General features: G+C 43.7%; 1 protein-coding gene across 5 annotated transcripts in view; it reads left to right on the top strand.

Moving 5' to 3' along the window:
• Window positions 1-726: 726 nt before the first annotated feature.
• Window positions 727-23,868, top strand: part of SLC9A8 (solute carrier family 9 member A8) — a 70,395-nt gene continuing 47,253 nt past the window's right edge. For 4 of the 5 annotated variants that reach the window (XR_006386118.1, XM_044262854.1, XM_044262852.1 and 1 more), the window contains exons 1-5: window positions 727-822; window positions 1,273-1,320; window positions 2,667-2,845; window positions 8,989-9,069; window positions 23,453-23,511. Coding sequence is in view for 4 of the 5 variants with exons in the window: in XM_044262854.1 (XP_044118789.1) it covers window positions 797-822; window positions 1,273-1,320; window positions 2,667-2,845; window positions 8,989-9,069; window positions 23,453-23,511 (393 nt within the window). In the remaining variant the exon portion in view is untranslated. The remainder of the gene's footprint in view (window positions 823-1,272; window positions 1,321-2,666; window positions 2,846-8,988; window positions 9,070-23,452; window positions 23,512-23,868) is intronic. The other variant, XM_044262853.1, reaches the window with a different exon arrangement.

Raw genomic sequence — 23,868 nt, 5'->3', positions numbered from 1 at the left:
ATTTGTTGATTTACTTATGAAATTAACAAATGATCCAGGTCTAGGTTATCATCCCCTATTTTATTTTATTATCTTTTAAAGGTTTATTTTAGAGAGAGTGGGAAGGGCAGAGGGAGAGAGAGAGAAACAGGGAGAGAAGGAGATGCCCAGCTAAACTCAGAGGAGAGCGGGGGGCCTCGATCCCAGGATCCTGAGATTATGACCTGAGCAGAAATCAAGTCTGAGGCTTAACCCACGAGCCACCCAGGCACCGCTCATCCTCCTCTATTTTAATGATAGGCATATAATCAGAACTCAGTAAATGTTTACAAATAGAATACTGCACAGTTCTGCAAGGCCAGGTGGCTAGTCCTCTTTACAGGGAGGAAAACTGGGGCTCAGGCTGGGGAAGTGTCCCCTGGGGATCCCTCTGCACAGCCTTGGCCAGAAGCTACCGTCCCAACTATCGGTGTCAAGTCTTGGATACTGGGTGGAGAGCGCCTGCTCTCAAAGTGAGTCACAATGACCTCACACGAGTTGCTCTCAAAGCTTCCCCGCCCCAGAATGAAGAAAAACCGAAACTTCATGGGGCCAGGAGGTCATAAGGTCCAAACCGATCGTTTGTCCTGAAAGTGCCCTGGCCGGGTCCTCCCACCTTCAGGCCACAGAGACGAAGGGACAGAAGGGCCGCCCTCTCACGGCTGAGGCCCCGCCCCCCCGCTTGTCCGCCCGCCCGCGCCTCCAGCGGAAGCCGGAAGCAAAAGCAGTACCAGCTAGCCCCCGGCTCCGAACTTGGTGGTCTTGGAGGCTCCGCAGGATGGGGGAGAAGATGGCGGAAGAGGAGTGAGTGGGCTTTTCCCGGGCGGCGGAGGCGGCAGGGCTGGGCCCCGGCGGGTGACAGCGAGTGCCTCAGGCCGCCCTCTGGCCCTGAAAGGCGGAGCTCCTTGTGCCGGTTGGCCAGGACTGACCATGCCTGTGCCAGCGAGGAGGGCGGGAGGGACGGGCCTGGGCCGAACCCGGCCCTGCAGCCTCCTTGAGGTCGGATCGTCGTGTAGGGTATCGGCAGCCCAGGGCAGGCCTCAGAAGCCGTCTGGCCGAACCCGAAACCCAAATTCCACTTTCCCAGTTTTCGGTCTTCTGATAATCAGGGAGAGCCCCGCCTCCTCCTCCAGGAAGTCCCCCACCCACTACTTAGCCAGTGGCCTCTTCCACGGTAACGGTGGTTTTTCCGCATCTGTCTCCTCCACCGAATCTCATTCATTCGTTAACTGTTGGCCATTTACTCTATTCCAGGCCCTGGGCAGATAGTAGTGAAGGAGGCCGACCAGGAACCGCCCTCAGGTAGTTTCCATTCTAGTGGGGAAAGACCATAAGCAAGCAAGAGGATTTCAGAGTGCTAAAAGAAAAAGGAAGTGTCAGGATGATGAGAAGGAGGGATAGGAAAGGGAACACGCAAATGCAAAAGGCTAGAAGCAGGGAAGACCTTAGTCCCTTTGAGGGACAGAAAGAAAGGCAGGATGGCTGGAGTGGGAAGAGCTAAGGGGCTAACTACACGGGATGAGATAGAGATGGGGGGCGAGATGGGGGTCCTGTGTCCTGGTACTTATCGGGAAGGACGTCACTCTTTAGTCCCTCCCCATATCTGCTGGGCACAACCCATTGCATGTTATAGATGCCCCATCTGTGCGAACGGGTTTGTAAAAATTAAGAAGGAGCCCCCATGGTTGAAATCCGATTCCCTCCCCTGACATCTTTTCAGATATATCTCTTGGCTGGCTGGATGGTCATTTCATTTTGTCTTTATTCAGCAAATGCGCTATTGTGGACACCAAACCTGGGCCTCAGCCACACAAAGCAAAAGAGGTGGTATGGCCCAGTGATTTCAAGCTGGGGCTCAAACTTGGTTAGCTGAGACAATGGCCAGGTTATGCAACCTCTCTGAGCTTCAGTTATTCGTGGGTAAAAAAGGGAAAGGAACAGTCCCCACCTTAGGCCCGATATGCCTATTAAGTGAGAGGTTGTGTGTTATGTAGTCCCTGATGTGAAGCATTTACTCAATAAACATGAGCTATTATAATCACAGTTGCAGTGATTATTATGTGAATATTGCACTAGTTTACAATCCCATCCCAGGGTGAGGAGAGAGCGCTGTGAAGAACGGAAGTGGGGTGGGTGCAGTATTACAGAGAAGGTTACATTTGAGCCTTTAGAAATCTGAGAAGGTTTTTGTAAAGTGGGATGGGGTGTTCTAGCCAGATCAACAGTTGGGTAAATTGGGTGACTTCTTCAGCTTGCTGCTATAATTCAAGGAAAAGAATGTAAACAGGAGAAATAAAGGCGCCAAGTAAATAACGTCGGATCTTGGAATGTGATGAGACTTCAGTTTGTCTCCATTTAAATCCTCCCATTAAATGCCAGAGAGCAGGCGGCATTTGATTTCTACACTGGCCCTGATTTGCCCTTGTTCCTGTCCTCTAAGTGGCTGTGTTTGGAGCACCTGAAGCCACTGGTACTCTCTGCTATGGCAGACAGGAATTTTCTGAATCAGTTTCTGTCTGAGACCTGCCTGGTGGTTGTTAAGACGTGAATCCCAGCGTCCTCTGTGCCAGGTTCTCCTTTGTGTATGTGTGTTGATACTCAGGGCCCTTTTCCCTTTGTCTAATCCTGCTGCTTTTTATGTCCAACAGGTTCCCTAACACAACTCACGAAGGTTTCAATGTCACCCTCCACACTACCCTGGTTGTCACCACGAAACTGGTGCTCCCGACTCCTGCCAAGCCCATTCTCCCTGTGCAAACAGGGGAGCAGGCTCAGCAGGAGGAACAGTCGAGCGGCATGACCATCTTCTTCAGCCTCCTCGTCCTAGGTGAATGTGGACACCCCCTCATCTGCCATATTGAGTGTCTGTGTGTGCTGTCTCTAAGGTCAACCCTGTCTGAGACACCATTTACTTGATTTCAGGTCTTTCTTCCATTTGGTTTGACATCAAACACTGAGGGACAATGATCAATTCATAACACAACAGGGTACTCCTTTTTCTTCATAAAGTCATCGAGCCTAGTAATTTTGAAGAGCTCTTTATAGAATATCTTAGATGTCATTTGGAAGAAAGAAGGGATTTTTGACCTAGAAGGAACCTTGACCATCTTCTCATTTAGTGGATTTCAAACCCCGCTCACCAATGTATGTGTGTGGGTAGTGCTGGGAGCAGGAGGTGGGTTAAGTCAAATGGGAGGGCATCTGACTTTCTGACCAGAGCAGCCTTTTGTCTCCCATTAGGCTTCTGTGTAAATTTTACTTAATTAAAGGTTTTGTTGCCGCGTAAAAGATCAAACATCCTTTCTCTTACCCTCTGGCTCCCATTAACTGTGGTTAGGACTTCTGCCATATCTGCGTACCACCTATGTCATTGTTTACTTAATACCATTTTTTCTTTGAACAGATGTACTCTCAAAAGTCTTGTTTTGTTCAACCTTCTCCGGTAATGAGTGAGAAAATTTAGGCCCAGAGAGATTAAGCAATTGATATGCCTGGTTTTTGGGAGACTAGAGATTAATATTTGGATTGCCAGACCTTAGTTGAGAAGTTTAGGTAAAAGGCAATAATTTAGATGCCTCCCAGAGACTTCAGACAAGTGTTTTAGACCAAAAAAACAAACAAACAAACAAACAAACAAAAAACACCGAACAATTGAAACTGCACAACCACTTTGTACTAGCTGACAAAGGAAGAAATAAAGCTTCAAATTTGACCCAAATCCAAACTTCTTGGAAGAGTAGAGTTGGCATATTTACATTTTCTGTTCTTCTTTTCAGGATACTGAGCCATATTTCTGATTAGATTAGGTCTTTTCAGAGGAATGGGAAGTATAACCTGATTGAAAGGTACAGAGCATTTCACCGATGTCATTGAGGACTTCTTTGAAGAAAACTAGAACTTCTTTCACATTTACATTTGGATTCTATTAATAGTCAAATAATTTTAATAATCTAGTCATTTGATTTAAAATCCCAGGGCTTAGTCTAATCTCTCAAAAAAACTTTTAAATTGGGAGGCCTAGGTGGCTCATTTGCTTGAACATCTGACCCTTGGTCTCAGGTCTTGAGCCCATGGTTGTGAGTTTGAGCCCCATGCTGGGCTCCACGCCGGTCAAGGAGCCTACTTAAAAATAAAACAAAAAAACCCTGCACAACTTTTTAAAATGAATACTGAAAAATACAAACAAGTGTACAGTGTCCCCCATGGACCTGATATGCTGCAGTACTTGTGTACCTTGTGAATGTAGTTGAGTTCTGCTTCTAGGGGATTACTTCAACAACCAAGGACTCTTTTTGTTTTTCCTTTTTTCTCTGTGATATTAGTTGAATTTAAAGAAAAGCCGTAACTCTTCTTGATCAAGAATTCTTTAGTACCTGAATCCTTAATCCTGAAGGACCAGTATTATTAGCTTCTTTACTTTGTTGTCAGTTTGATAAGGTCGGCAGCATACAAGGCAGGCCTGGAAGAAAACTTGAGATTTGTAGTTACTTTGTTTCCTGGGAAGATAATAAGGGTAAGTCAGATTTTCAGAGTAATTTTCAGGGTGTGGAGCACTGAAGATTAGTTTGTGCCAGAAACCACAAAACAGGCTGTTAGAATGCTTTTTGGTCCTGGCAAAACCCTGTGCAGTGGTAACCTGTGGGGGCAGGAAGGGTCTGAACTGTTATTTATTAGGGCAAAAATTTTACTTGGATCGTCTTTTCAAGCAGATCATGAGCCTAGACTCTAGAGTCACTCTCGTGTCGGGGGTTTTGTTTTTACCTCATCAGGCTCTGGGCAGGCTATGAATCGGTATCAGGCTCTGGGCAGGCTATGAATCGGTATCTCCACTTTTTATGCGTAGGTCAGCATGCATGAGCAGAATGGAATGCTTTCTTTTTCAAGAAATTTGGAGGCATTTTTACTCTTTTCTTGTATATTATCAACAGAGTATTATATGTCTTATATATTAGATGTCTGAACAATATACATCTGATAAAGTAAAAAAAGAATTGCAGTTGATAGTGCAAACTCACTAAATACATGAACTACAGTGAATTGAGGGAAATACTAGTACCTAGTTTATTCTAGACTTCAGGAACTCCTAACCTGGAACACATGTAACCACTTTTGTTTACTATTTTACTTCTTTTTTAAGATTTTTTTTACTGGGGTGCCTGGATGGCTCAGTTGTTAAGTGTCTGCCTTCGGCTCAGGTCATGATCTCAGGGTCCTGGAGCCTCACGTTGGGCTCCCTGTTCAGCGGGGAGCCTGCTTCTCCCTCTCCCTCTGCCTGCCCCTCCCCCAGTTGTTTTCTGTGTCTCATTATTTGAGAGAGAGAGCACAGCGCAGGGAAGGGTAGAGGAAGAGGGACAAGCAGACTCTCCACTGACCAAGAAGCCCAATGCAGGGCTTGATCCCAGGACCCACGTGATCATGACCTGGGCCAAAGTCAGACATTTAACTAACTGAGCCCCTCAGATGCTGCCTTTTTTTTTTTTTTTTTAAGATTTTATTTATTTATTTGACAGAGACCGAGATCACAAGTAGGCAGAGAAGCAAACAGAGGGGGGAAAGCAGGCTCCTCGTAGAGCAGAGAGCCCGACGTGGGGCTCGATCCCAGGACCCTGAGATCATGACCTGAGCTGAAGGCAGAAGCTTAACCCACTGAGCCGCTCAGGTGCCCCAGATGCTGCTTTTGTTTACTATTTTAGTCAAGTCAAATGAAAGTATAACTGTTATGTCCTACAAGCTTGACAAAGGATTATAGTGTATCCTGTTTTTGAGGAGGGATGCCAAAACACCAGTTACTTTTGACTTTAAAAGCTTGAAATCAGTTGATTTAACCCTTGATGGTCTTGGACTCTGCAGAAACAATGGTGAGTCATTTTTTATTGACTTACATTAGAGTTAACAAGTAGCGTCATTTGACACATTTTATGGGCCTTTAAATTTAATGGAGTTATTAAAATTGATGTGCCTATGTTTTAATATAGTTTCCATAATTATTACTTCGGGCATGAACATTTAGAAGCATATTAACTTGTGGTATACCTGTCCTCCACACCACACGGAAGTTTTTGTCCTTTCTTATTTTTTTCCCGAATATTCCTGAAAGCATGGATGTGTATATACATGTATATGTTCATAAGCACATTCACAGATACAGGCACATCTGGTTTGTATTTTGTTTGTTTTAATGTAAATAGGTTCCTATAACTTGCTTTTTTATCTCAGAATGTCTTAGAGGTCTTTTTACGTTTCTACTCTTTTTTGTATCTACTTCATCTTTTTTTCTTTTAAAGAAGGTGTATGTGTTAAAAGAAACATAAAATATATCCCATTTTAACCATTTTGCAGTGTACAGTTCAGTGGCATTTAGTACACTCAAGAGTGTTGTGCAACCACCACCATTATCTAGTTCCAGAATGTTCTCATCACCCCAAAGGGAGACCCAGTACCCTTTAAAAGCTGTCACTCCCCATCCCCTACCCCCACTCTCTAGTAAACACTATTTTGCTTTCTATTCCTAGGAATGTGCCTATTCCATTTCAAGCAAATAGAATCATACAGTATGTGACCTTCTACGCCTGGCTTCTTTCACTTAGCATTGTATCTTCAAGGTTCCTCTGTGTTGTAGCGTGTGTTAGTAGTGTGTTCATTATTACGGGTGAATAATAATCTCATGGAGATATATTACATTATATTTATCTGTTCATCGATTGTTGGTCATTCGGCTTGTTTCTATGTTTTGGCTGTTGGGAATAGTGCTGCTGTTGACATTTGTGTACAGGTTTTTGTGTAGACATATATTTCAATTTCTATTGGATACATACCCAGGAGTGGAGCTGCTGGGTTAAATGCTTACTCTATGTATAACTTTCTCAGGAACTCCCGAACTTCCTACAGAGGCCGTACCATTTTACATCCCTTCCAGCAGTGCCCCTGTGTCCCAGTGGCTCCACTTCCTTGCCAACACTTGTTACTTTCCATCGTGTTGTGTTTTTTAATTACAGACATCTCAGTGTGAAGTTGTATCTCATGGTCCTGATTGGCATTTTTCTAATGACCAGTGATGTTGAGCATCTTTTCCTGTGCTTATAGGGCATTGGTATCTTTGGAGAGATATCTTTTCTGGTTCTTGGCCCATTTTTTAAATCATATTGTTTGTCTTTTTGTTGTTAAAGTGTAAGAGTTCTTTATGTATTCTGGTTACTAGACCCTTATCAGATAAATGATTTAGAAATACTCATCCATTCTGTGGGTCTTTTTTTCAGATCTCATTCTTTTAAGTGGCTGCCTGGCATTGATAAGCCTCCTATTTAGCTCTTTCTGTTGATAGACAGTTTTCCCCCTTTGCTCCTTTTTTTTTTTTTTAAAGAGTGATAGGGAGGGGAGGCACAGAAGGAGAGAGCTGGATCTCCTGATCCTGAGAGTCAGGGGTCTGACTGAGCCATTCAGGAGCCCTCCCCTTTGCTTTTAAAGGTACAAATTGATGTTTGATTTATTAGGATAAACTTTTTAAATCAATTTTTTCCTCTGGCTTGGTGCAGAAGAGGACCAGAAGCTGAGCGAACTCCCTAGATCTGTATTCAGTGTACTTACGTACCTGCCTTTATAGACAATAGGCCTGCCTTTATCGACAGATGTTGTGCTTATGCATTAGAACATTTTTTTTCTTGCTCTTAGCATTTAATATAGGATTTTTCTAACGAGGTTAAATATTTATAACAAAGTAACACCACAGATTGATAGTTTAAAGCACAGAACGAAAGGAGATGCAGTTTCTCTATGTACAACTATTTCCTTTTTCTGGTCACCTGGTACTTTTTGGTGGGCCTAAAGATACCTAGTTTGTATGTGCAGGCTCTAACAGTGGCCATTAACCTCCCTGCAGATTGTTTAAACGTTTCCTTTTACAAAAAAAATCAACAATTATTTTTAGTGCTGTTAAGAAATACTATGATTAATGAGATGGTATACCACCTAGGCGTGTAGTGAAAAAAAGAGACATGCACACTTGCATTGGGACCATGAAATTACATCTAGGAATTATTTATGTGAAAGTATGCTTTGTGGGGTGTCCAGAAATACTTTTTTCTTTCAAACAGTTTTACCTCCTCTTGTTTCCTTTCTTTTCTTTCATGATACCACCTCTGTGAGAAAAGTCAGACATTACTCCTATTTTGGTGACTGAGGAATGGAGGCAGTTGGGAGGGAGGTAGTGGGTGCCTGTGGTTAAGGGTCCGGGGTTGGAATTAGGCTCAACCCTGCAGCACCTACCAGTGACGTGAGATTATGATAATAATAACTAGTTAAGAGGAGTGTTGGGCGCCAAGTGAGCAAGTGTTTGGGAAGTGTTCAATATAGTGCCTGGCTCATGGGAAGCCCTTAACCATTGGGACCCCTGGTACCCAAGTGAGGATCAGGCACCCCATCTTTTGGTCACTGATGTTCTCAAAGTATTTACTTTGTGCTCTTTGTACAATACTCTGTATAATATTCTCACTTCCTTCTCTGTTAAAAGGGAACCAATCACACGGTGGCAAAATACTTTGTGTCAACATCTTCTGTGGCAGTTATATTTGCATAAAAGTGATTGATTTCATGGACTTCCTTCTCACCATTTCAAGTTTTCCAGTTATGTCAAAACAGTTGAAGACTTTTCTCAGAATCCAAGAGATTCAAATAAATGATGGTATTAGGCTTAACAAGTTAGAAAAACATTAGGTGTGCGTTATTCTCTCATAACTCCTAGCAAACACAGTAGTCCAGGCATATAAAGAAATATGGAGACAGTGTTATGAACACCGTGGGTCTGTTTCCAGGTTAAGAAATAAGAGCTTGAAAATACAACTGCAGTTTATTGTGTCATTGTTCCTTGTACATACATTTTCCTGGCAACACCCCCAGAAATAGCCGCGGCTTTGAACTTGGTGTTTATTACTTAAAATTGTGCCATTCTAACGATGTCTTCTTTTTTCCCCACAGCCATCTGCATCATATTGGTGCATCTACTGATCCAATACAGATTACATTTCTTGCCGGAGAGTGTTGCGGTTGTTTCTTTAGGTAAGTGCTTATCGGCAATCCTATAATAAAAGCGGTAACAATACCATTTTTCCAGTGCCTTCCTAGTGCCAGGAACCACACGAGATGTGGTTCATTCTTGGTTTCATTTAATACTCACTGCCAGCTGCCAAGAGGGTGTTATGATCCCATTTTACAGACGAGGACACTGTGGCTCAGAGAGGGGTGCTGACCACCTAAAGATCACATAGAGGCCCCCTCTATGTAGCTCGAAGGCCTTTCTGCTTCTGGAGCTACCCTTGGGGCACACTGACCTCTGTTCCTAGGCTCTGCAGACACCCAAGTCAACTAAGATGAGTAATTGACCCTTAACTCATAGGGTCACTGAATTTTACAGCCAGAAGGGACTCTCACTTGATGGTTTAGGAAGGAAAAATGGCTCACTTCCATGTCAGTCAAGAGTTAAAGTCTTCAGGAACATTCCATTCTACCTCACATTTCTCTCTTGTTTCCTGCGGCAGTTAATTATTAAGATAATTAGCCTCTGTATGTCAACTGTACTTCAGTAATAAATAATAAAAGAAAAAAAGCTAATTAGCCTCTACATAAAGGGAATGAATCAGTGTAATAACAGATGCGAGCTCGAGTGCAAGTTAATTGAAATGGTTAATGAAGGAAGGTGCGGGGACCTTACTTTTCAGTAAGTATTAAAATCAAGACTAAAATGTGGGCGGGGTGCTTAAGGCATAGTATATAAGCTTTCACTAAGATCAGCTAAGGCATTCATCAGTTTATGATACCGTAGTTACTTTTACTAGTTTCCACTTGCCTACTAATGGTATTTAATTTCTCCTTATCACCACTGATGCTCTGTAAGTTAATTTTCTTTGTCTTGGAGGTTTTGTTTAGCGTGTGTAATAATACTTTTACAGGACAGCAATGGTTTAGGTTAGCTTTGGAGGTGAACATTCAGACTTTGATTCACCTTCTCTTGTGCCTTCTGCATTCCTGTATCCTGGCTCAGCCCCTCCTGTGTTTTCCTGGGCTTCAGTTGCTACTAAGTGTCAGGTTCCTGCCTGTGGGCTTTTGCATTACCGTCTCATGCAAGCCTCATCCCCCCCAGTGATGCATATCTTAAGGAAGAGACACCACTGGAGAGTTCTGGTCTTTGTAAAGAATTAGGAAGCAATTTTCCTCAGAGTTCCCATTTGGTTCAGCAGTCTCTAGAGCTGCACATCCTGGCAGATTCAAACAACCTTAGCTAAAGAGATAGTCTTCGAGCTCAAAGCATGGAATGGTCATTTATTAACACCCCTTTCTTGCTCTCTGGCATGCTGAAAATAACCTGCACAACTAATACCTAACAGACTCCAAGGAATGTACAGTTTGGGGCTCAGTTTTCATAGTTTCTTAGAATAAGAACTGTAGTTGATGTATATTTAGGTATTATGCACATGGAAAGGATGGTTCTTTTAATTTGATTTGGAATGTCATGTTCACTCTTTGAATGTTTGGGTAACTGCAGGTTAGCAAACACCAGTGCTTGTTTTAGGAATTACAGTAGACATTGTTGGTTGCCTACCCAAGAGCCATTTTCCCCTCCTTCCTTGAAAACACCCTAATTTTGATCAGGAATCTTGTCACAGTGCCCTCCAGGTCAAGACGGTCTTTATGCCATCACGATAATTCCACTGTCCTTTGCCATTGTTGGTTGAATGGCGTGAAGACAGGAAGGCAGTATGAAACCCCGATCTGGCCCGTGAGACCACGGGGAAGGGCTGAGTGGAGCGCACTCTGTCCTCTCTGATTAAAAAAAAAAAACTCCCCTACCTTTGATGCCATCCTATGAGGATGTGATGCCTGGAGCACTGGTGCACGTCCTGCAGTCACACTGTGGCCCAGAGACAAAAGCCAGAATGCTAAGGATTGCCAAGAGGGACCGCTGGGAAGCCTGGATTCTTGACTGCATTGTTGTTTTGTTGAATTGACAGTTCTAGATCTGCCTGCTATATGAAGTAACAAACATCGGTGGTTGAAGCCATTTTTAGGCAGGTGTTCTACTTGCAGCTATAAGCATCTTAACTGATTCAGGACTCTTTCCACTTGAGGGACAAAATCAGTTCACATTGATTCAAAGCAAACATATTGGGGAGGGTGGAATTGCACATGCACTGGCCCAAGGAACCGAAAAACCTGCAGGGGGCACTAGCTTGCAGCTTAGCTGGATCGCATCTCCTGGATTTCGTTTTTTCTTCATTTCTCAACAGTGCTCCCCTTTGTTTTGGCTTCACTCTGAGGCAGGCTCTCTCCTGAACCTTTCCAGCTTCAGGCCTACTCTCCTTACAGTAGCTACTCTCCTTACAGTAGCAGTCATAGGGGGAAAAGTGGCCTCCTCTTCCCCCTGTTCCCACCAGAAGTTGTAGGATGAACTCTCACCTCATAGCCTCCCCCAGTCTGGACAGGAAGTGGAATGATGATGGGGACTGGCCAAGTCTCCCCATCCACAGGTTCATTTCTTCACTGATGCAGCAGAAATAACTGTAGCCTGTACAGCTAGGTCATGGGAGGGTTGATGGAAAGTCAGTCTTGCTTTGAAAACTTCCGTTAGCTAACTCAAGTGATGGGAACGCTAAGAGCAGTTCCAGGGAGAGGGCTGGGGTCCAGAAATATTTTTTATTATGTTAGAGGACATTTGGTTAGAATTTAGAAATGCTGACAAAGCTATCCAAATAGTTCTGTATTTCATAAAGCTATGTCAATTGAAGGAAAACTTTTTTCCTCTTACTGGAGCAAAGTGTAACAAAATATTGAGATATCCACCATTCCAAGAATTTCCAAGTTTTGTGCCAACAACGAATCTAGATGAAGCTGCCGGAGAAAATGAGGTTTTCCGTCTTTCGGGGATAAGCTCTCCCAGCCTACCTCTTCTGGCCCAGAGTTGCTTTTCAGTTTGCTCTCATTTAGAGACATGATTGGTCTTTGATGTTGATGGAAAGTCAGTTAAAGATTTGATGTTAAAGATTCAGAGTTCCTAAGAGACTATCTGTATAGAAGAGGACTATCTGCCCTTTAAAAGCACATTTTCCCCCTTCTATTTTATTGTATTTTCAGGTGAATCTCCAGACTTTTCTCATTCTTTATAAGAAAGTATCAACATGAAAAAATTTTTAAGAGATTTTATTTATTTATTTGACAGACATAGACAGAGGGAACCCAAGCACAGGGAGCAGGAGAGGGAGAAGCAGGCTTCCACTGAGGAGAGAGCCTGATGCCAGGCTTGATCCCAGGACCCTGGAATCATGACCTGAACTAAAGGCAGATGCTTAATGACTGAGCCATCCAGGCGCCCATCAGCATGATTTTCTAAAGATACTTCCTTGACACTTCTTCAGAGTTTTTCGTATACTTTTTATACTTTCGAAATTCTGTAGCTTAGGGCTTTAAAAAATTTTTTTCTTTCTTTTTTTTTTTTTTCTTCACAAATAGCTATACAGAAAGAAAAATCCTTTTCATTAATAACTTCAGCTGTTTTTATTATGCTTCATTCTCTTCCAGACCATACATAGGCCTATACAGATTAGATGACTTTACTTGATTTGAGTTTGTATCATTTTTTGTGTTCTTCCTTTGTACTACTCTTTCGATATATTAAGTTCACATATTTACATTTATTGGTGCTGATTATCTGTGTATTTTGGCCTGAAATTTATAAGGTATAAAAATGAAATAATTATACTGCCTCCTATCCACTGCTGTATGTAGCAAAATGGGATTTTCTCCCCCACAATCATCCTTCATTTTACAGAGAGGAAAAGTCAGAAGGGGTTAAGTAAGGACTGGAAATTTGCCGTATCCAGGGCCAATAATACTGATAATTAGAAAACCCAGATTTGATAGAATCATTGACTAGGATACGCAGAAGTGCTCCCTCGTTATAACCTTCTTAATTATGTGCCTCTTTTAAAAGTTTTTTGCTTTTTTTTGTTTTTTTTTTTTTTAAAGATTTTATTTATTTATTTGTCAGAGAGAGAGGGAGAGAGAGCGAGCACAGGCAGACAGAGAGGCAGGCAGAGGCAGAAGGAGATGCAGGCTCCCTGCCGAGCAAGGAGCCCGATGTGGGACTCGATCCCAGGACGCCGGGATCATGACCCGAGCCAAAGGCAGCTGCTTAACCAACCGAGCCACCCAGGCGTCCCTAAAAGTTTTTTTAAAAACTGTGTGCCTTTAGTTTTATTAACTCATTCTTGTTTTGACTAAAAGATTTTAGTTTTTTTAATTCAGTGCTCTTTAGGGCGCCTGGGCGGCTCAGTGGGTTAAGCCGCTGCCTTCGGCTCAGGTCATGATCTCAGGGTCCTGGGATCAAGTACCGCATCGGGCTCTCTGCTCAGCAGGGAGCCTGCTTCCTCCTCTCTCTCTCTTGCCTGCCTCTCTGCCTACTTGTGATCTCTCTCTGTCAAATAAATAAATAAAATCTTTAAAAAAAATTCAGTGCTCTTTATGTCAATGGTGGTTTTGAGTGGAATGTGATGGAAAAAAATCACTCAGTTCTTGAGTTATTGACTAAAGGAAATTCAGAGGAAAGCAGATGTAGTAGATACTCTGATTATACTTAAGTTCTTAAAGAATTTTTAATTTTGTTTTTTTTTTAGACAAAGGGAGAATCCTAGCTGAAACTGTAATAGCTTTGTTCCTTTTTCAACTATTAAAGTCTAACTAATGCTGACACAGCTTACAGTGTCTCGGGGGAACCCTCCTGAATCTGAGGTGCTTTGATTTTTTTTTTTTTTAAGAATTATTTTTCTTAAAGATTTTATTTATTTGACAGGTAGAGATCACAAATAGGCAGAGAGGCAGGCAGAGAGAGAAGGGGAAGCAGCCTCCCCGCTGAGCAGAGAGCCTGATGCGGGGCTCGATTCCAGGACCCTGGGACCATGACCTGAGCCAAAGGCAGAGGCCCACCCCATTGAGCCACCCAGGCGCCCCTGAGGTGCTTTGATTTTTTTTTTTTTTTTTTAATTAGAGAAGAAACAGGCACTCATTTGTTGATGGTAGAGGAGCTGTCTTAGAGGCAGAGGCCAAAATTGGTTGTCAGATTGACAAAATGATCATGTGAGACTCAGGATTTTTGAGGCCGTCATGTTCCAAGGAAGAATGCTAGCTAGCACTGTCTCTTAGTTCCCGGATGCAGGTCAGAGGTCACAAGGTCTTGGAGCACCTGTTCCTTTTTTACTGCCATGAACTAAATGTGTGCTTGGTGTGGAATAATTTCCTCCTTTTTCCTGGAGTCTCGGACTTTCCTAGTTTTATGGTCATCTTCTCTCAGTTGAGCATTTTGTCTTCCATAGATCGTATATTTTATTCTTAAATCCTCTAGTTACGTGGGAATAGGGAGATAGGCTAAATTTTAAAATAAGAAAGGTTGTTAAATAATGGTATTCTGAAAGCTGGTGTTTGGGCTGATTCCTTGAATTTCCTCTTTCACCACCTAAATGTTCTCTTCTGTGGTGGAAAAAGGAATAACATTCCTCTGAAAATGTGAGCTGCCTTAAAAACAAAACATATAAAACAGGCTGTCCACAGAAAACAGACAGCCCTGAGGTACGGATTCTCATCTTAACCTGCGGGACTCCTTTAAATTATCTTTGAGGTGTCTGCTGTAGACTAGGTAGCAGAATCAAGGATTGGATTTTCAAAATTACCTTATGATAATATAACTTGATTCTATAATTACAGCTGACAAAATATGCTAAAAATATTTTCAAAAAATCATTTGTGGCTCAAAGAGTATTAACATAAGTAATTATATTCCTTTTTGCCTCATTATATAGTAGCAGACCTATCCCCTCATGAGGATCAGGGTCCATTATTCCTGCTAGTACGGTAGCCTGTTTCTAGACCAGCTGGTCTGTTGGCTCAAGTTGCCCAAAGGGACTGGTCAGCAGCCATTGCAACCCTTACTATGTGAACCCTGGGGGAAATGTCACCTTCTGGGAGCCAGGACCTTTTGACCCCCTGAGCCTAAAGTTTCAGCCTAAGAACTAGAAATTCCCCAGGTAGGAATCACCACTCCCAAGTGAGTCCCTGAGAGTGATGTTGAGTGGGGCCGCTCCTACTTTTACCCACTCTGTGCTGTCTGTACCACTCTGTGCTGTGTTTACCCTTGGGGATGTACCACCCTATAATGGCCGTTGATATTTAATTGTGGTTTTTTTGTTGTTGTTTTTGAGATTTTTTTTTTTTTTTTGAGAGAGCACTTGTGTGCCTGAAGCCGGGGAGGAGGGTAGAGGCAGATAGAGAGGGAGGGAGAAGCAGACTCCGTGCTGAGCGGAGAGCTCAGTGCAGTGCGTGCTCAACCCCAAGACCCTGGGATCCCATCCTGAACCAAAGGCAGATGTTTAACTGACTGGGCCGCCCAGGCGCCCCTGGCCATTGGCTTAAGGAGTAAATTGCATCCTGAGGGGAGCATCATTCTTCACAGGATGTCATCTCCAAGCTCGTGCCTCAGTTTCTTTGAGAGACCCTCTTACCACCCTGGCTGGCCGGCGGCTTTTGGAAGGGGTGGTACATGGTATAACTCCAAGTGGATTTACCCACTGTCCCACTTCAGTGGATCAGACCTTGTGATTCCTGAGCAGTGGCCCAAAGACATACAGCCGGCACACGTGTCAGTCTCAGTCCAGAGGAAATACCACCCTTTCTGGGATGGAGGGGGTCTGAGGGCATCGAGTTGCTATCACGTAGCTAGCTGGTCTTCACAAGGGATGAGACCACGTCAGGTGACCGGTGTCAGTCTCGGTGGCTGTCCGGTCATCCGTTCAACAATGGTAGGAGCTAGAGGAGCCGTGGTGAGTGGGAGTCCGGGCTGCTGAGCCCCTGGGCAGCTCCCGTCTCTGCCATCGTAGCTTCTGTGTTCCTGAGCCCATGGCTCCAACACCGGAGTGGCCGAGCTGAGAGGCAGCGTGAATCCTCCATGAGCCACGCTTGGCTCTTTCCTCCTCCTGTCAGCTGGTCGTGAAGAACTCCCAGCGAGGTCGGTCCTGTGTAGGACCTGAGAGGGAAGTGTTGACCAAACAGCTCTAGCGAACAGAGGCCTGGGGCACCTGTTCACGCAGCGTGCCTGTGGCCTCTAGAGCCACGCAAGCCCGATCTGCAGCGCGACACTCCATCTTTCGGCGCATTGCTGCTGGGCCCACCTGGCGCCAGGGCTGGGCCGTGGATGGCAACCCCGCCTAGAAAGGACAGTTCTGAGCTCCTGAGCACCTGACGTCCTATGCTCTGTCTCTCCCAGGGCCCCAGAGCATGCCAGCAGCTCGTCGGGGTTTTTCCTCAGGTGTTTTTCAAATGGTGTGTAGTTCTCTGCTGCAAATGGCAAGACCTAGCTCCAGAAGCCCAGCGGTCTGTGCTGAGCTGCCCTCCGACTGCAGCTTGCCTGAGATGTCGCACGCCAGCCCTTTCCACCATAGATACTTCTAGTTCGGTGGGGTCTCCAGCAGGGACGGCTGCTCGAACTGCAGCCCCGCCTGCTGCGTGGCCCTTTCTTCTGGGCCCCGCTCAAAACTGTCAGCCTCCCACAAACCAGTAAATGAGTTGAAGGAGTTTTCTCCAAACCTGGGGGAGGCCTTCCAGGCCTTGCGCTTCTTTTTTGGTGGTAGGAGGTGGAAGGTGCAAGTCTTGTCCTTTGCTTGGAAGCAGTGTCCTGTCATGCACCAGAGCAGTTGACCCCGAACAGGTTCCCAGGTGAGCAGGCCCCTGAAACGTTCGGTCCTCTGAAGGTCTGTGCTTCACCAAGACATCCATTCACCACTTCTTGCTCGTCATAGCAGAGTAACATGATGCCCACAGTCTAGTGGACCAGTGTGTTGTCCCAGGGAATGTCCATGTGGTCTGGATCCTTTGGGACTAGGTTATGACGGAGAGCAGGAGTTAACATAAGACGTTTGACTTATTGGGGGCTTCTGTGTAATCCGGAAATAGCCTGGGGAGCTCTGTATTCCAGCGGGGGAGGTGGGGGCACTTCTGCCAGCCCAGAGGGAACCCCCAGGGATCTGGAGGTTCAAGGTGCTCGTGTGCATCTCCCCAAGATAACGCCCCCACGTCTCAGAGTCCCACTTCTTCCTTAGCAGGCCTGGCGGGAGAAGGCGTAGATGGACCCCCTTGAGTTCAGCTTTCTCGGAAGATCTGCCACGCTTGCGGTTAAGCCCCGCATCTGATTGTCAGTTCTAGAAGCCCACCAGCTTTGGGAGATGAGGGTCTACTTACATGTTGCCAGGGAGGCCCTCCGACTCTTACCCTTTGTTTTTAAGTTGGTGATTGCCTGAGCTTGTCATTTTCTCTTTCCAAACATCATTGGCCCCCAGCAACCACCACACAATCCACTGTTCTTACTTCCCCCACACCTCTCCAGCCTCGCAGATAATGCCTGAGCCACTGCCTCCCACCCAGTGTTCCCACTCGGTCCTCCGCAAGGGAGTCCTTGCAGTCTAAGGCAGTCCCAGGGGAGTGACCATCAGGACTTCACCACTGTGCTGGGGTCCTCGTTTGCCAGCTGGCTGCTGAGTAATCCAACAGCATCTTTCGAATTTGCTTCCTGGAACCACCCCACTCTTGAAACCAGTCGTCCTAAATTGGCTGCTGAAAAGCAGGGTCTGAGACAGGGTTGGGGACAGATAGTTTATGGAGGGGTGCGGTTTACGAATAAATCTGTAAGGAAGGGAGGAAGCCAGACTAGGGGAGGAGCAAGAGCCAAATGCCAGGCCCGATCTCCATTTCAGCCCAGCCTGAGCCTCACTAGGAAGACTCTGGGGCAGGAACCCACGCTGTAGTTGTCCCTCTCTAAAGCCAGGGCGTTGGACTCCTAAAGCTGGCTTAGTTAGTCATTGGCTGTGAACTGGTGCAGGATGGGCACAACTTCCTGATAAGGTGCCTCTGGGCAGCCGAGGGCACTTGTCTGGAGTAGGGGACGGCTGTGAGCACTTAGCAGCCAGCATTCTCCGCGGCTCACACGGATGGGCCCAGTGAAGGGGAGCTGAGCAGGCCTCGTGCGTGAGAATGAAAAATGCCTGTACCCTTGACCCAGCAGTCCCCCTTTCAGCGGTTTTTGCTCTGGATGCCCCGACCATGGGGAATCATGTATTCAGATGGGAATGGTAGTGATAGCAAAAGCCTGGGGAAAAAAAACCCAGAGACTCAAATTTTCAGAGTACTCTTCTACCTTTTAAATTTTGAACCATGTGCATCTGAAATAAAGTTAAAATAATTCACTCTTACACAATTCTGGATCTACTATTCACTAGGTAAGTGATGCCTTACCTAGTGGTAAGGCATCACTTAGCCTCAGTTTCCTTATCTACAAAATTTCATTATCTATAAAATTCAGGTGACAGGGTCTTTACTTCCTAGAATTGCAGATATCGAGCAGGGTAATACAGAATTCACTCAGTATAATGCCTACCTGCTAAGTTAATCATTAACTGTTAGCTGCTGCTATTAATATTATCATCTCTATTATGGTTTATGCCTTGCAGGGTAGTTGTGAGAATGAACTAAAATAATGTGTATTTTATACATCAGCACAGTGCCTGGACATAAGGGTGTGTGTGTGTGTGTTTTACATGCGGCAAATAAATAAATATATATGTACATATGTATGTGTTTTTTAAGGGAATTAAGATTGTGTTCTACATACTGTTTGACAACCTGATTATCATCCTTAAGACATCTTTTTTTTTTTTTGACAGACAGAGAGGCAGGCAGAGAGAGAGAGAGAGGGAAGCAGGCTCCCTGCTGAGCAGAGAGCCCGATGCGGGACTCGATCCCAGGACCCTGAGATCATGACCTGAGCCAAAGGCAGTGGCTTAACCCACTGAGCCACCCAGGCGCCCATCATCCTTAAGACATCTTAAGCATTTTTCCTGTAATATTAATTACCAGGAACATTGTACAGTGATGGTGATAGAGTAGCCATGCACCCTGGGACAGAGATGAGGGGTCTCCAGCTGTAATAGCTTTACAGATGGGGTGGGCCCGTGCAGTCTGCCTCTCTCTGTCTTAGCATCATGAAGTGGTCAGATGTCCAGTGTCACATGCTAGCCCTGAGCCGTCAGACAGGCCACTTCAGCTCTCTGAGCCTTCCTACCTGAAGCATTCTCTTGAGGATTAGAAATAATTTAAAGTGACAAATCCCAGGAGAAGGGGCTCAGCAAATAATTATTAATTGCTGGTGGTGTCCGTAATGAGGTGTGTGCACCAAGATCCACTGGGGGCAGAAGAAAATGTGAGAACTTGAGTTTCTATTTTTTTTTTTAAGAATTTTTTCTATTTATTTATTTTTAATCTTATTCTTTTACAATCTCTATTTTGTGTGTACATTTTCAAATATATTAATACAGTAGCACTGTTTTTTAATAAAAAATAAAAATTTATAACTCAAGAGTACATGCTTATATTCTTTTTATTGGTTAGAATGTACAAAATTGTATCTAGGTCATTATTTCCATCTGCTGGGTAGTTGTGTGGTGTGAATTCCTTCTGTAGAGTAGATCGATTTGACCTAAATTGGAATCTTAGTCTCAGAAAGCAAAGCAGTAGTTTCCAATCTCACACTGCACCATAGTTTAGTCCTAGGACATCTAGAAAGGGTTGTTCAACTTAAGGTAACAGTAGTGATAATAACATCACATCATAGTTTACAGAGCTTTCTAGTGCCTTATAAATAATAATATAGAAACAAGCTTAGGGAATAGAATAATTATGATTATGATCAATAGATATAATAATAGTTAATTATGAATGGTTTTCAAATGCAGCTGCTTCATATGTAATTATAAAAGCATTAACCATGGTATTATACATTTACAAGGGAAAGAGAAAGTTGAGGTTTTAGTAGAGCAGGAAAACGCTAGCTTTAAAAATGAAATCTGAAACCATGAAAGGAGGTTCAACTTCCCTAGTAATCAGGAACGATCACTGAATGCAGATGAACTGCAAATGCAAAGTGAAACAAAGTACAACTGGTTGCCCATCATATGGGGCAGAAATGTTAGTCTGATGATTATGCAGGGTTGGTGAGGATGTGGGAGTGCTCTGGGGCAGTGGTATAAATTGGTACAGCCACTTTGGAGGACAGTTTGGCAGCATTCTCAAGAGATAAAAATGTTCATGCCATTCACTCTCTCCGGATGTACCCTCGGGAAGCACTTACACAAAGAGGCATGAACCAGCATGTTCATTGCAGGACCGCTGTTAACGGCAAACAGAGACAGCTAGCTATCATTTGCAAATGGTTAAAAAAAACTTGTGGCTTTTTAAAAAATTAAAGTATAATTCACATACCGTGTACAATTCAGTGCTTTTCAGTATATTCACAGGACTGTGTGGCATCACCACTATCTAATTACAGAACATTTTCATCCCTGCAAAAAGAAACCCTCTACCTATTAGCAGTCACTCCCCATTTCCCTCCTTCCCCCCTCCCTTGGCAACCGCCAACCTACTTCCCATCTCTGTAGACCTGCCTATTCCATACATTTTGTATAAAAAAGTCTGAGGCATTTTTTTAAAAAAATAACAGATTTATTGAGATGTAATTCACATATGATACAAATTATCCATTTTATTTATTTATTTTTAAAAAGATTTTATTTATTTATTTGACAGAGAGAGATCACAAGTAGGCAGAGAGGCAGGCAGAGAGAGAGAGAGGAGGAAGCAGGCTCCCTGCAGAGCAGAGAGCCGGATGCAGGGCTCGATCCCAGGACCCTGAGATCACGTCCCAATCCGAAGGCAGAGGCTTTAACCCACTGAGCCACCCAGGCACCCCAGTTATCCATTTTAAATGTACTATTCAGTGGGTTTTAGTACACTCAGAGTTGTACAGCTATCATAACAATCAATTTTAGAAAATTTTCATCACCCCCAAAAGGACCCCCTTTCCCTTTAGGGGAATCACCCCCAAACCCCTCCTCCCCAGTCCAAGGCAACCATTTCTCTCTCTATAGACTTGCCCTTTCTGCATGTTTCGTACAAATGGACCACAAAATGTATGTCCTTTGTTCCTGGCTCCATTCACTTAGCACATTTTCAAGATTCATCTGCGCTGTAGCGTAGGTCAGTGTCCCGTTTTAATTGTCAGATAATATTCCGTCGTGTGAATATACATTGTTTCTCCATTCATCAGTCGATGAATATTTGCATTGCTCCCACTTTGGACCACTGTGAACAATGTTGCTAATGAACATCCATGTACGAATTTCTGTTACGAGCTTTTGTTCTCTGTGCCCTTGGGTGGAGTTGCTGGATCATGGGGTAACTCTGTTTTACTTTTTCAGGAACTGCCAAACTGTTTTCTTGCAGCGACCGCACAATTTTACCTTCCCACCAGCAAAGTATGAATGAGAGCTCCTGTTTCTCTGTACCCTTGCCAGCACTTGCTTTCCTGTCTTTTTATTTTAGCCATCCGAGGGAGTGTGAAGAGCTCTCTCATTGTGGTTTTGATTTGCATTCCCCTAATGATGTTAAGCATCTTTGCATGTGCTTGTTGTCCATTTGTATATCTTCTTTGGAGAAATATCTGTTCAATGTGTGGCATTTTTATGGTGTGCTGCGGGGCTGTTCAAAGGAATGAGGCAGATCTATATGTAGTAATCCCTGAGTGCGTCTTCCAACATTTTAACACTGAGCAAAATAGCAAGTAGTAGAATGATGGATTACAGTACTGTAAATTTTATATAAATACACACACTCAGGACTGTGTAGTTAAATATGAACATGTAAGAGGATATAGAATGATCTGGTAAAATATTTCCGAAACTTCAAGACAGTTGGTCATCTAGGGGCAGGAAGAGAAAGAACTAAGGTGGGAGTGGGATCTCATCAAAAGGGGTTTCTGCCTAATTTATGACATTTTGCAGAGTATTCAGGAACTATTTGGTTAATAAAAAATTGTATTGGGGCACCTGGGTGCCCCACTGGGTAGCTCAGTGGGTTAAACCTCTGCTTTCGGCTCAGGTCATGATCTCAGGGTGCTGGAATAGAACCCCGCACTGGGCTCTCCGCTCGGTGGGGAGCCTGCTTCCCCACCTCTCTCTCTGCCTGCCTTTCTGCCTACTTGTGACCTATGTCTGTCAGATAAATAAATAAATAAATCTTAAAAATTTTTTAAAAATAAAAATTAAAAATTGTATTAAAAAGTCCTTAAAATGTATACACCATTTGAAACTATAAGAAAATGGAAGCAACTGGGGAGCCCTGTCTGGAGAGTCTAGAATCAGTGCTTTCATGCCACCTGGCAGTAGACAACTTCTGTTCCGAAAATAGGTTCATTGACGCCCTTTATAGCCCAGATCTATTTTGTCTTGGTCTCTTTGTTTCAAAGTAATTTTATAATTGTTTTACTAATATGTAGCAATTCAAATGGCATAGAGCTTTATAAAGTTAAATTTACCGATCTCTTCACCTGAAACCTCCTCCCCCACAGCAGTGAGTGTTCAAGCACTTTTCCTGATAAACTTCTCTGTTCTACTTCTAGTATTGTGTCCTCGCACCAGCCAACAAAGTGTGTTTCATCGGCTTTCTGGCTCTCCTTTGTTGATAAGGAGAGAAGCTCCTTCCTCTGTAGGGGGGACGGAAGTCTTTGTCTTTAAGCACCTAGGACCCTGGTCTACAGGCTTGCTTTGTATCACCCCCTACCAGAGACTGTGATTCCGTAGGTCTGGAGGGCTGCTCCAGTGTCTTTATTTTATAAAAAGTTCCATGGTGATCCTGATGAGTCAACCAGGTTAAAAATCATTTCTCTTGGGAATAACAGAGGCATCATAAACTGTCTCCGTGATGCTTCTTTGAGAATTATTTTGGGTAGGTTCTTTACGAGAGAGTAATGAGCCTGTCAGCCTTAAGGAAACATGCCTGAACTTAGATGGTCTGTTTTGTTCCAGGAATTTCACAGGATTTTTACTTTAAGTTATTTTTAGCATTGAGGTTTTATCTCTAACTGAATACTCTGCATAGTGCTGCCATCTGAATCTAGGAAAGTGATCTTGGATTCTTCTTTTTTGAAAATGGTGGGATGATGCAGTATGGGGCAAACTTAGCACCTGAGCTTTCTGTCTTCTCGCACTGAAGATGGGTGGATGTAGCAAAACTGACAGGTGTTAAGTCTTCTGTGCCCAGCAGACTATCCTGGGGTCTTGTTTTGTCCAGCTTTTCTTTCCCAGCCGCCCCCCGCCCCCACTGTTGTTGAACTTCATTATAGCGTGTTGCCTGAGATGCGACTCAGAACTTCACACTGATTTCCATTCTTAGGTTTTCAGACATAAAACTTGCAGAAATCCATAGAAGCTATATAAAGACATAATAGTTTCTCTGGAATAATAAACAGTAATCTTCCTCATATCTTAGATTATGTTCAACTTTATATTTTCTCTTCTAGGTATTCTCATGGGAGCAGTTATAAAAATTATAGAGTTCAAAAAATTGGCAAATTGGAAGGTACGTTTGCCCAACTATTGATTTTTTAACTTAACTTACAATTTTTATTGATTGTTCTTCATTTTAGAACACTGGATCGTTAGTTACAGCGGCTTATCATTACTTGACTATGAGTGAAGTTTATATTGTCCCATTAATTTTTTAACATTCTGCTGGTTTAGGGTTGAGAGCTTTACATCTGACTTTTTTGTAAAAGCGTAAGTCTCACACTGCTTCAAGTTAACAGGAGAGCACAGGGCGTCATGTTTTGTTATTTATTTGCATGTGTATAATCTTAGAATAACCTGCTGCTGTCTGGGGGAAAAGTCTCTAATTAGCATTAAACATCAGTCAGTGGTTCTTGATGACAGCTGAAGA

This window comes from Neovison vison, chromosome 8, assembly GCF_020171115.1.
Source record: "Neovison vison isolate M4711 chromosome 8, ASM_NN_V1, whole genome shotgun sequence".
In the NCBI taxonomy this organism is placed as follows: domain Eukaryota; kingdom Metazoa; phylum Chordata; class Mammalia; order Carnivora; family Mustelidae; genus Neogale; species Neogale vison.
This window is presented reverse-complemented; position numbering and strand designations above follow the sequence as displayed.